Source organism: Neltuma alba, unplaced genomic scaffold (assembly GCF_004799145.2).
Source record: "Neltuma alba isolate B1F8T4 unplaced genomic scaffold, ASM479914v2 tig00012898_pilon, whole genome shotgun sequence".
In the NCBI taxonomy this organism is placed as follows: Eukaryota; Viridiplantae; Streptophyta; class Magnoliopsida; order Fabales; family Fabaceae; genus Neltuma; species Neltuma alba.
The window spans coordinates 87,917-100,813 of record NW_021637269.1 but is presented as its reverse complement, the minus strand read 5'-3'; the positions used below and the strand labels follow the sequence as shown (position 1 = coordinate 100,813).

General features: G+C 34.0%; 1 protein-coding gene across 1 annotated transcript; it reads left to right on the top strand.

Moving 5' to 3' along the window:
• The first annotated feature begins 9,244 nt into the window (after nucleotides 1-9,244).
• On the top strand, nucleotides 9,245-10,299 carry LOC114732290 (protein GLUTAMINE DUMPER 3). Its single transcript, XM_028919590.1, has 2 exons — nucleotides 9,245-10,012; nucleotides 10,095-10,299. Exon 1 carries the CDS (start codon nucleotides 9,365-9,367, stop codon nucleotides 9,875-9,877), a length of 513 nt encoding a protein of 170 aa, XP_028775423.1. The 5' UTR covers nucleotides 9,245-9,364; the 3' UTR covers nucleotides 9,878-10,012; nucleotides 10,095-10,299.
• Nucleotides 10,300-12,897: the final 2,598 nt, after the last annotated feature.

The following is a 12,897-nucleotide window of genomic DNA, read 5'->3' as shown; positions in this document are numbered from 1 at the left end:
TATTAAAGATTGAGATTCCATCATTTTGTGTTCATTATTTGATGCAGCACAAAACTTACACAGTAGCCGCGTATTAAAATAATATATATTGGCAAATGATTTATTGCGCTTTAGTAAGAAAATATGAATATGAATATTTTTCCCAAGTTGATAATTATTTTTTTGGGATATTTTTATTTTACATGATGGAAAAATAAAGTAGGTAGCTACAAAATATTGGAGATATATGTTGAGTTCCTTTCAACCAGAAAATCGCTTTCAACTACTGCTGGTTTGTTTGTTTGTTTGTTATATGGAGTATATGTCATTGCTTCCCTCTTATTCCCCCAAGTCCATATCATTTATCATTATAATTTCAGATTTTTTTATCACTTCAAGAGAATGAAATACAATATTTTTGTAAATTATGGACATCATAGTCATTTGATGATCAAATAATAAAACACACACATGCATGTCGCTTTCTATGAGACACGCCAAATATATTTATTTCCTTTTCTTGAATTAAAAAAAGCCAGCGCTAAGAATATGAAATTCTAAGTGGGATTCAACCCACGACTTCTCATTTGTATAAAGAGCTTTCATGTCACTAGGTTGTAAGATCATGACAAATATACTTGTTTCAATTAATCAAACAGTTAGCATTCTCATTCTCATCCTTGTTCTGGATTCGTATGAAAACATTCCACATTAAAACCATCCGGTGAAGATAAGAGGCCGGAATTGAATGCAAATCTAGAGATAGAAAGAAAACGAGTGGTGAGAAAATCATAGGAGAAAATGTGTAGGGTTGGAGGTCAATTTATTGAGAGAGGAGTGCACTATAAAGGGCCCTGGATTCCCCAGTAATATATATATATATATATATATATATATACATACATATACACACATATATATATATTGTCGTCAGCAAGCAATTCATTAGCCCATACTTCAATTTGTGTCTTGTCTAAAGGAAGCATTCATCTGTGCTCTTCCGATCCCACCCACCACTCCTATACTGATCATCTACTCACTCTCCACATTCTTATTTTATTCATATAATATTACATACACATATGTGTTACTGTATTTTCACCTTTCTCTGCTTAATTATTTCCTCGGCCTCTGTCGTCTTAAGTCACAAGATTCCACTGTAATTGGAGAATTAATTGTGTGGCGTGAGAGTTAGATTAAAGAGTTATGTGGGACCATAAATAACACTAAAAAATAAATAGCTACTTGTTGTGAAGTGATAATTGATTATGAGATGATGATGATGAGTGTAACTGTGACCTGTCAAGGAATGATTGTTTCCCTTTGTCCTGTCCTTATATTTTATGTTTATTATCTAAAATAACCAGTAACCAGTATCTTTTTTGCATATATACCCACAATATTATGTTAAATTTAATGATCTCTATGTTATTTTAATTAATTCAGTGACAGTTGTGTCAAAGGATTTAAACTTCCCATTCAATCAGCTCTTGTGTTTATTTATGGCTCCATTCATCAATCATCATTTTTTGTCTCCCTTTTTTCCAATATGCAGATGGAAATTAGAGACATTAGTTCTCTGCTATAGTCTCTCAAACTCCTACACGGCATCTTTTTTCAGTTCATGTTTAACTAATTCCATTGCATACTTATTTGGTGTTTCCTTCGCTTTTGAGATGGAATCCTCATTCTCCCGTATCACGGAATGTGGTTTCCCAGTGCAAAGGAAAGCCATACATCTCACTCTCATCCCAACCAAGCAGCCTAATTGGGAAAAGAGGATATATATATATATATATATATATAGCCAGTTTCTACGGTCTGCTTACCGTCTGTGATATTGTGATTGAAACAATATGCAAGTAAAGCCAATCACTCCTTTTAGTTTTGGCCAAGAAAAGTATAGCCAATCATTCACTGCTTCTAGATTTGGATTCTGCCAGCTTTTAGCAGAGCAGATGGAAGTGGAAATAAAGTCCATCAAAATGATTTCATATAATGTGGGATATTGAAATTAAAGTATAGAGGGCACTAGCTAGCTAGCTAGGGACAGTGCTCTGAATCGATGCCGACACGCCCCTTCTTCGTCAAATGATTTAATTTCTTTGCTTATTATTATGACTTCGTATATATTCAATCCTGAGATCATGTTATTGCTTTTCACACTCCGTCACATATAACCAAGTTACTGATTGGCCAACACACATGTTATATCCTTCACTCTTCAGTGGTTAATTAATAATCCACAAATTTAGCTCTGTACTGATGCATATTGCGGTTCTGCACTATTTTAGTAATTTAATTTGTGGTCAAACAGACCTCCACCAGGTACATATCATGCTTATTTAGCATGATGATGATGATGGCGGCTTTGGTCTCCAAGACTTTGATTAAAACGACACAGATTTCTCAGTCACTGTATGTATTGGTTTGTGTTAATTAGTATTCATAAAAAACTATTGATATCTGGAAGTTTTTTTAACCCAATAGTGTTGAAAATGTTAAAAAGGAAGAGTTATATCAACCTAGATGTTAAAAATATTAATGGTTAACTTTAGTTTTTAAATAGTTTAAATTAGTCTTTTAATAGCTAGGACAACAATACTCTCCTCTTTTAACATTTCTAGAGTGATATTATATTGAGTCATCAAAAGAAGCTTTCGGATATCTATATTTCCTTCACAAGCACTTTCCGAACAAGAATGACCCTTAAACCATATTGACATGAATTATACAACTTAAAGTAGCTCCATTTTATGAAGTTTAGTGCATCAAAACGCCACGGCCGGCAATAATACTGGCTAGCTAGCGGCATAAAATATGTAGTATATGGTTCAGGTAATGACAATTAATGCACTTTTAATCTCTAATATATTCTATGAAGATCTCAAATAGATATTGTGGAAGTGGGAAGCGTAGTGCTGCTATATATTTAATCCCAAAAATCCTTTGAACCTGGTTGATGACAGAAACACGTGGCCACAGAATCATGTCCTTTCTATTTTCTATTGTCCGTCCACCAGTATGCTTCCTGCATTTGTCCATATACGTACGTATATCACTTATTAAGCCACTCATCTCATTTATATATATATGTATGTATTTATGCTTTTTCTTTGATTAGTGATTAGTGGTGGAGGTGACAAAAGTGTTGTGCACTAAGCAGCAAAGCTCACAGGTGTTAAGTAGCAGAGACTATAATATGAGAAAAGTGTGAGGGAAAGGACATTAACCTGAGGTTTCCTTCCGTGAAGGGAACACCTTATCCTCTCAAATTTGTTTACGTTTTCTTTTGTTGTGATCATAGATTCCAACATTGTTCCACTTTTATTTCAGTAGGCATAGCCTTTGCTTTTTTAGTTAGGGTTCCACCATACATATCTAAAGTAACACATATAGCCTCCCTGATTAGGGTTAATTATTTGCTATTAAGTGGCCCTATTCCTAATCGTCTCTCACTTATCCACACATTTGTTTATTATCTTGTGGGTCGTGGAAAAAACATGATGTTAATTAATTTAGTAACCTAACACTAAGTACCTGGGAGGCCGATTTCTTAATGGAAATAATGGATTTGGACACGCCATGCCACCATTCGAATGAGGCATATTTATTAATCAATTATTATCTGCAAAGTGAAGATGCCTGAAAAATGTGGGAAATCCACGAAGCTATACATCCAGGGCATTCATAACACCACTTTATATATATATATATATATATATATATATTTATATATATCCCCCAAAGCTCTGTACGAAAGCGAATTAAGTTTAAAATATTCAAGTTGGCTAAGCACTTCATCCAACAAGCTCAAAGTAAAAACCTTATTCGGATACAATATACATATTGCAGCATATTTTAGGTTAGCACCAGAAGCAACGTGCCTTTTTCCTAGTGAGTTCACTTGAATATTATTAGGATATATACACAATTATAAGCATATGAAAATCGATATTTACTGTACTCGATATATTTAGTCAATTAAATATATCAACTCAAAATTCACATGGCTAATGGGCTCCCCGTCCCTTGAGTAAGTGATTGTGGGTTCATTTCCTAAATTTTGTACATGTAATTAAACAAACCTAATTAGAAGGAGTCTATAATTAGCTCTAAATATCTCAAAAGAAGTTAGAATCACCTAAAAAAAAAAGGCTTTTGACAATTATTTTTAATAATAACTTTAAAAAGTCGTAGTTGAAACTTGATTTTTAACGGTGACAACTAATAAGTGGATGAAAGCATGTGATTTAATTTTCTGTACTTGAGATAGCTTTTATTTTGTACCCGCTAAGAGTATTATTGATCGTCATTGTGTGTGTATGTGGTTTTTTAAAAGATTTTTTGAATATGAATAGAGGAAAAAATAAATTTATATATTAAATATAAAAATTTAAAAATCATAGTTTCTTCATTTTTGGGTAGTCCTAACTCCAAACATGCATCCTAATCAAGGTCTATGACCGCATCAAATTTTTTTTTTGTGGTTAGAACAAGGAGGCCTCAAGGCTAAAAATAGAAATCAAAGAATTAAATATGTTATATATAATTCTCTATATATGTCTTTTTAGTATCATTTTTAATTAAAACATGATGTGTGTCACTAGAGAGAGAGATAGATAAATAGGCATACAGACACCTAGTACTGTGATGAGTTATACTATTATTGAATTATATATACTGGATCTATGATTTGATTAATTGGAAGTATTTCTAGTTGAGATGACCACGTTGTAAACGTGGCTGACTGCCATTTCAAATAATTCAATAATTGATCACAACCTTTTAAAATGACTTCAATTTCCATTACTATTATACATGAGTAGTCAGTCATTGACTGACCAGGTCTTCGTCTTGTGTTGCGAGTTTGAGTTGCCTGAGTCGACGCAGTGTTGAAACCGCAAATTAAAGGGCCCTCACGTACGCGTCCAATTTGAAACAAAACACATCTTAATTAATTATCTCTTCGGTCCTAAATATAATACCCTTATACTAGTATTATAAGTGTCTTATATTCAGGACCTTTTCTATTCAATATCATACACACTTAATTACATATGGATTACCCAGAGGCCATGCAGATTTATATTAAAAAAAAAACTTCTAGAAGAGAAGCGATAAATTTGTGGAGAGAATTTTTTATCATTTAATATACTACCTCCGGTTTTAATTATAAGAACTAGTTGACTAATTTGAGAAAATTAAGAAAATAAGTTAAGTTAGTTATTTGTAATAAATAGGTATTGTCTTTTCTAAAATATCCTTGCTAATTAAGAGTATTAGCTAGAACTACCATTATTGGGAGGAATATCTTGGAAAAAATGTATAAATATGAGAGACAAAGTGGATTAGGATCTTATAATTAGGATCAAAATAAAAGTCAAACAAGGTCTTATATTAAGGACCAAAGGTAGTATTTCAATAAAGAGTCTTTTAAACACCAGAGTCATGACTTTGTAAGCCACATATATATAATTTAATACCAATCTGGGGGTGGGTTTTGGAGTAATAACTAACAATAATAATGAGAGACCAATGGGCTGTGACCAGAGAAGACTTCGATCGTCAACGGGTAAATACAAATGAGAAAATTATTATATATATATATATATATATGCATTATATTCTTCTCCTGAATCTGATTAGAAGAATAATACAGTGAGAGAAACGGCAAGCCAAGTTGGGAAAGTCCGAAACGTGTCCTTCACTTAAAAACCAATTTAATAATGTAATGAGTGGGATTTGGTTTACAATTATTAATATAAGGAGTATTATTTACTTCGACGTTGAGATAAGATGAGGGATAGTGGGAAGTGATTAAGCAAACAATAATAAATGTAAATTAAAGAGAGGAAAAGGAAACGGAAAAGGAGGGGTTGTAGATTCTATGATTCTATGGGCTGTTAGGGTATGGAAAGAACAAAGGAATCCTAATACTTCCTCTGTTTTTATATATAAGCTTTATTTTTTAATATGAGTTTGATCTAAAATATAAACTTTATTTTTGAGTTTGTCTAAATATTTATTACTTTTCTTCCTATTTTACTTTTAGTTGACTAAGTATTCTTTCACACACATTAATATTACTTCCATATATTCTCTTTCATTATTTTTTAATTTTAACTAATTTAAATTACTAATTTATTAAACGTGATACGATTATCTGAATTTTATATATAGGACCGAAGGTAGTGTTGTCCTTAGCGTGTACGTTGGGCAGTGGAAGGTGACAAGGCACCGAGTCTTCCTTGGAGGGTCCCAATAGCCTTAATTTTAACCATTTGCATTGCTTCTTCTTTTTATTCTCACTCTGATTCCTCAATGTGACAAGGGTTGTTTCTCTTTGGGGTCACACAGATTTAGGGCACTGTAAAAATTTGAAAACTAAAAAAAGTCCAAACTTTCAACTAATTAATTATTTCGTGTAAGTAATTGTTCTTCATTTCGTGTTCCATTTGATCATATTTGTTCATGTTATCAATATTAATAAGACATAGGCATAACGCATTTGCATGATTTTTGAGACATTGAATTTTGCTCATGATTCGTGAAGAAGTCAACTTATTACAATTCTTGTAGTAGTATCTTTTATTAATATATGTATTATAGAAATAAATTGTTATGCATTATATTTTCCATTAAAAAAAACAATATGAAAACTATCCTACGAAATAGAACTTTGCATGTACAGTATGAGCACTCCCTTTGAAATATAAATCACTTCCAATCATTTATCTGAAATCAAGGAATAACGAATGGTCATTAAAGTGGTATTAAATTGAAAGTTTTTCAACCTTATTCGTATTCAATTATATCTCGCATTTATTCTTTTTTCTCAACATTTGATATGTACCGCCAGTAAATATAATTAAAATTGACAAATAATAACTGCTAACTCGAAGTAATTTATATCATGCACCAAGATAATTCTTTTTATGGAAAGGGATCTATTTTTTGGCCTTTTGGATTGGAGGGAGTATTACTCTAAACACGTCAGCCGTAACCATTTGGTCTGCTTCATTGCTATGTTATCACCTCTTCATCGTCCAGCTGCGAACAAATCATTGTATTTTAAAACAGCAACAAATCATATTTTTATCGTTTTGTGTTAAAGTTGGCAGCTTTATTCAACACCAAACGGTTCCCACTTAATTATCACCCACATCGAAATTTTAAAACTTCATAAATTTGCTCCAATTATTCTCTCTCCCCTCAGCACACAAACAGGAAGCGGGGAATTCAGTGACACGCGAATACACGCAACGCAGTTTACGAGAAAGTTTGGAGCCAATGATTCAACAATTCAACGGCCGTGGACTTTCCACGTCACCAAAGATGTGGGCCTCGATCATGATCCCATTGGACGGACCCTTGACCTACATGCTCTCGTGGGCCCCACCAACCTTATCTTGTAATGGGCCCACATTGCATATGTCACGTGACCCTACTCCACGCGCCTTAGTATTACATTAAAAAGCATAGTATACGGAATCTCGAGAGGAGCTGCCATGCTGATGAATAAAATTTCATTTCTTGTTGGAGAATCGAATTTGTGAGGACCTATTTTAATTGCCGGAGCAGCAAATCGGATTATTTTTAAGTTGGATTCTCCCTGTATTTCTCGATTTGAATTAATAATTTGGGCATCAAAACTTAATAATACAAAAATATTAATTTTTCTTCTTTCCTTTCTAAATAATAATAATAACAACAATGGTTAGGAGCATATGTTTCATTCATTGAACCATGCACTCTAACGGATAATATGAAATATGTACACCAATCATATCAGATTATAACATAAAGTGGGACCACGTGATGAAGCAATGTTGAGAGAATGAAAGAAACATGTGTAAGATTTAGAGAGTGTTCTTTTAGTATGGTAGTTTACAGTTACTGGTTGTATTATCCAACGTGATAAGAGACTTTTTTTTTTCTTTACGTAATATTTAGCCTCCCAAAGTGAAAAAAAAAAGCCTCATACTACTAGTAACATCCATCTTTTTTTTGTATTGGCACCTGGTATCATGAGCCAGGCTATCTTTTAGGCACAACAACGGACTCAGACTAATTCAGATCGAGACATGATATGAACCATTAAAGTTGGCGTCCCTAGTCCCCAAGATGCTGCGTTCCCACATCTTAAACTTAAGACCTGTGGTTAAGCTAAAACAGTCCCAACAAACTAATCTAATGGTTGGGGTTTAGTAACATCCATCTTTATCTCTCTTGTCGAATATAATTAGGTGATGCGAAAATGAAGACAACATGATAACATATCACTCAATAATTACTGCTTTTTATGCTTTCATAAAACATGACTTAAATCATTAAACGTTTTCATCATTATCGTTAAAAAAGATTTAGAATACATGTGTAAATTGAGATTTAACTAGTTAGATAATTTTACATAACAAAACAACCCCCACAAGCCGCTTTATTTTAATTCATTTCTCGGTCTTGATGCAATGTATGAGATCATCAACTTTAATCATTTTTATATGACCCAAACATATATACTGGATATATATAACGCTCTCTTTTAAGATGAATACATTTGAAGAGCTTGCTTTGCTTTGTGAAAAGAAAATGCTTAACTTGAGAACTTGATCATAAGCTGTGGGTTTGTGGGAAAAGAAGGAAAGAATGAGAATGATTAGTCATTAGCTGATAAAGTAGAGGGGGTCAGTGATATTGTGCGAGGTGTACCACAGCGGTAAGGTGGGAAGTGGATACATCCGCCGCCTAACTGTCTTACTTTAAGAAATTAACCTTCAAAAACTCAAATCCCAAATCCCACTCTCTCAGATTCAAATTAATTATAATCAGTTTTCATGTTGCCAAAATGCTCTCACAAGTCACACCCCTCTAATAATCCGTTCTTTAAAAAGTAAGCTCTGAAAGATTTATGGTATAGATCCCAAATCACGAATTAATTCAGATATAAATGAAAAGTAGTGATTTTTTCTCAATATCTATTCTTCTTTTATTCACAAAATTTCGAATCCAAAATACTTGAATATGTACGCCAGCTTTCTATATGTTAATGGCCTTACGTTGTAAATTATCTTCTCATCATCACCATAATCTCACACTTTAACTATACACAGATCCAATGTATAAAAAATATTCACAACTCCATATCCAAACAAGAGACTTTTGATGCCCCCCCAATCTGAATGACGCCATATATCACCTAATTATCAGCCCCACCACCACCGCTCTCGTCTTCTTCTTCACTCTCTCTATAAATACCATTATCTCCGTCTCCTTCCAATCATCCTTTTCTCACAAACCCATAATCGATCTCATCTCAATCAGTCATCTTTCCTTCTTCTTCTTCTCCGTCCATCCTTCTCTCTATCTCTTAACAGAAACTGATATGGCTGCTTACAGAGAACCCATGAACGTGGGAGCCAAATCGCCCGAGCCCGCTCAGCAGCACTCGCCCTGGCATTCTCCGGTGCCCTACTTGTTCGGAGGTCTTGCTGCTATGTTGGGTCTCATCGCTTTCGCTCTCTTGATTCTCGCTTGCTCCTACTGGAAGCTTTCTGGTTTCCTCGACGAGAGCCGCGAAGGTGAAAGGGACCTGGAGGCCGGTGAAGCCAAGCTCGACGGAACCCAGAAACCCTTCGCTCCGGTGGCTTGTGAGCCCAAATTCTTGGTCATCATGCCCGGACAAGAGAGGCCTACATGCTTGGCCACGCCGGCGTTCTCGAGCCGGTCATCTTCCTTCGCTGGCGGCAGTTCCAGCGGCACTTGTACCTGCGACGACAGCGACAGGTCGGGGGAAATGGTCGCGACTCTGAAACAAGAGAATCAGAGTGGAAGCCGTGATCAGGAACAGCCCGGAAACACGGCGACCCAGAACACTTCAAACGACCAGAACTGTTAATCTTCAGAATCGAGAAGCTCGCGTACAATTTTTTGGACCGTTCCTATATAGGTTTTTGTATACATACACGAGCGCGCATGCGGCTGGCCAGATTGCTAACTTGAATGGAAGCTTTAAAATTTTCTCCTTTAGCATGTAAGTCGTTCGGGAAAGTTGTAAATTTCGTTGAGGTGGAATGGAAAATTTACCAGTTTCACAAGTTTGAATTTGGTTTCAGTGAATGGATTTTCATAGCTAGGCTAGCTAGTTTTTCACAGGAAAGGAAAAGGTTTCTGTGCAAAATCTGAGAGAATTGAGACGTGAATGGATACGTGGAGGGGGACAATTGTGAGGAATATAAAGTTGAAGGTACGTGTAAAGCCATGGAAACACATGTCTCATGCGGCGGGAAGAAACTGCAAGGAAACAAGAGTTCACTAATTTTTTGTTTTTTTTTTGCCTGGAGAGTTCACTAATTAATAAACCCTACAATTTACGAAGTTTCCTATTATATATATTCTGTTTTTTGGTTGGGTTTCTCAGGGAAGTGTCTGCCATTATCTGAAGCGGTGGCATTTTGATTATGCAGTACATAGTAGAAAAGTGAGGGGGTTGGTAAAAAGCAATTTAGTTTCATCCTGATTTACTTTGGATCTCTTAGACATGCTTTGGGCGATAATAGTGTGTATCCTTTTCAAGATTCAGGAGTTAAATGAGATAGGGGTGAGACTTTCAGGCTAAATGATGAGGACAGAAAACGCAATTCTGATATGTGAGTCCCACAACTATCTCTTCCCATCAAGTTAACTTAGAGGTATGCACGTTCAAATACTGGGCTCTTTTTAACAAGCACAACTTTTTTTTTTTTTTTTACCGGATGCAATCTTATTTGATCCATTGTCAGAATATTAAATATGAACATTTATCTTATCCAAGGTAGTACCACGATATTAAATATATTAATACATTTCCCAATAAAATTTGAATTTTGATTCATCATGTTATTGAAAAATTACATTCTTTCCACTACCCTAGTTCCCGTTAGAAAGTATAGGGGGTTTTATTTATTTTGATGGTGGCTGATGCATCACCAAGGTGATAAAATGGCATCGGTGGTGGAGTATTATGGGGCAATAACTAGGCGACAAAATAGTTGGCTATCAATTTGGATTCTCTCTAAATGTTAACTTTCTCAACAAAGCACCACTTATAATGTTTCACTACATAGCGGGGACAAGGATGACGTTGAGGTGGGCCGACTCAAAATTAATTAGTACCAGCTCAACGTTGTTGGGTTGAGTCCCACCCGTATCGTGATCCTTTAATTTTTCAAAAACAAATCCTTAACTGAAAATTGAAAACTAAAGGGGTGTGATTACATCAATGTTAACTAGAAGAAATTTTGCCCTTCCTGAGTAAGTTCTTCTGTATAGGCAGCTTAAAAAAGACGCCTAGTGCTTAAGCCTTGGGTTTGCATATTGTTAGATGTTAAGTAATTATATGAAAGCAAAAAAATCCAACACAAGCCAAAAGTAAAAATCTCTCTCCCTAGATGTCATTTTACCAAGTTAATTGGTTTAAACGAATAATTCTCTCATAAACAAACATTCAAGTTTTTTCCCAAAAAAAAAAACCTTGGTTCTAAATATAAGAACTAATTTGAGTCCTAAATATAACACCTCAATCTATTTTGTTTTCCAAATTTATAATGTGTTCTTAAAAATGTCCCTATTAATTATAAGATAAGTACAACTCTAATGTCTGTGATTGAAATGAAGTAAGTTAGAAAAGTCAATATACATTTGTTACGTACAAATACCTTAGAAAAGTCAACATACATTTGTTATAAATAATTAATTTAACTAATTTTTTTTTAGTATTTCTAGATTAATTATTTAACTCTTATATTAAGGATTGGGCAGTAAATCCCCTATTTTAATATTAGCTAGAAAAGTTGGATAAAAAAAAACATATATGTCAAAATGGAAAAGAATATAATCATTTTAAATTTAAAACTTTAGAGGGATAAGACGGACCTAGGCAGCTCGCGCTGTGTGGCACAAAGTCTCGTAATGCTTAGTTAGATGATCCTTCATTGTCATAATTTTAAGTCTTTATTGACATTGATGACAACAATTCAATATTAAATTATGGCACTGTATCTTAAAGGAAGCTCTCAAGTGTATATATAATAATCTCCCCTCTAGATAGAACCAATGTAATATTATCTATAAATAAGGTTAAACACTGCCTGCGCCCAAATCTTGTACTCAATCATTGTTGTAGACTTAAATTTCTCGGAATATTTGGCAACTTGCTGCCTCCTTTGCTTCGTGGAAATCATTCCGCTATTCCTATCTCATAATTATAATGTTGTTATAATCTATCATAATTTGCTTACGACTCAGGAGAAAAAATCTTGCCGCAATTAACAACTTTCCTATCATTTCTGTGTGCTAGCTTCTAACTTTCATGTACCCCAAAAATTTTTTTCTAACTTTCCTATTTTGATCTTCCGGATCTTATACGCTCTCTTTCACCACTTATTATTACAAATGCCTCCCTCTTCAGTTATATGCCCTACTAGATCCTCTAGTCCTTAATGTAAGAACTAATTAGAGAGTTAATATTGGTCCTATATATAAGACTTATTTTATATGTTTACCAATTTTTTCTTAAATTAACCCTATTAATATTCTTCAATAATAATCAAGTAAAAGAAGGAGGGAAGGAATTAAGAAAGATGCTTAGGGTATTTTATTAAAAAAAATATCATTTTAACTAATTTAATGAAAATCTTTAATTTATTCAAATCAGTTAATTAGGTTTTACGTTAAGGACCAGAGGAGTATGTTGTATAAAATGTGAAAAATGAATAAATGATAATACTCAAAACTTGTAAATAGTTTAGTTTGTTACTACAAATTTTATATTTTGTATTAAAAATCGATTATTGGTTTAATTATATTGGCTCCCCCCCCCCCCAAAAAAAATCCCATATATAAATTGCTAATAACATGCATCTCTATCGTCAAGATCGG

Bases quoted from the DNA above. Each gene is read 5' to 3' on its own strand.
- LOC114732290 (XM_028919590.1), top strand. From the start codon at position 9,365: ATGGCTGCTTACAGAGAACCCATGAACGTGGGAGCCAAATCGCCCGAG.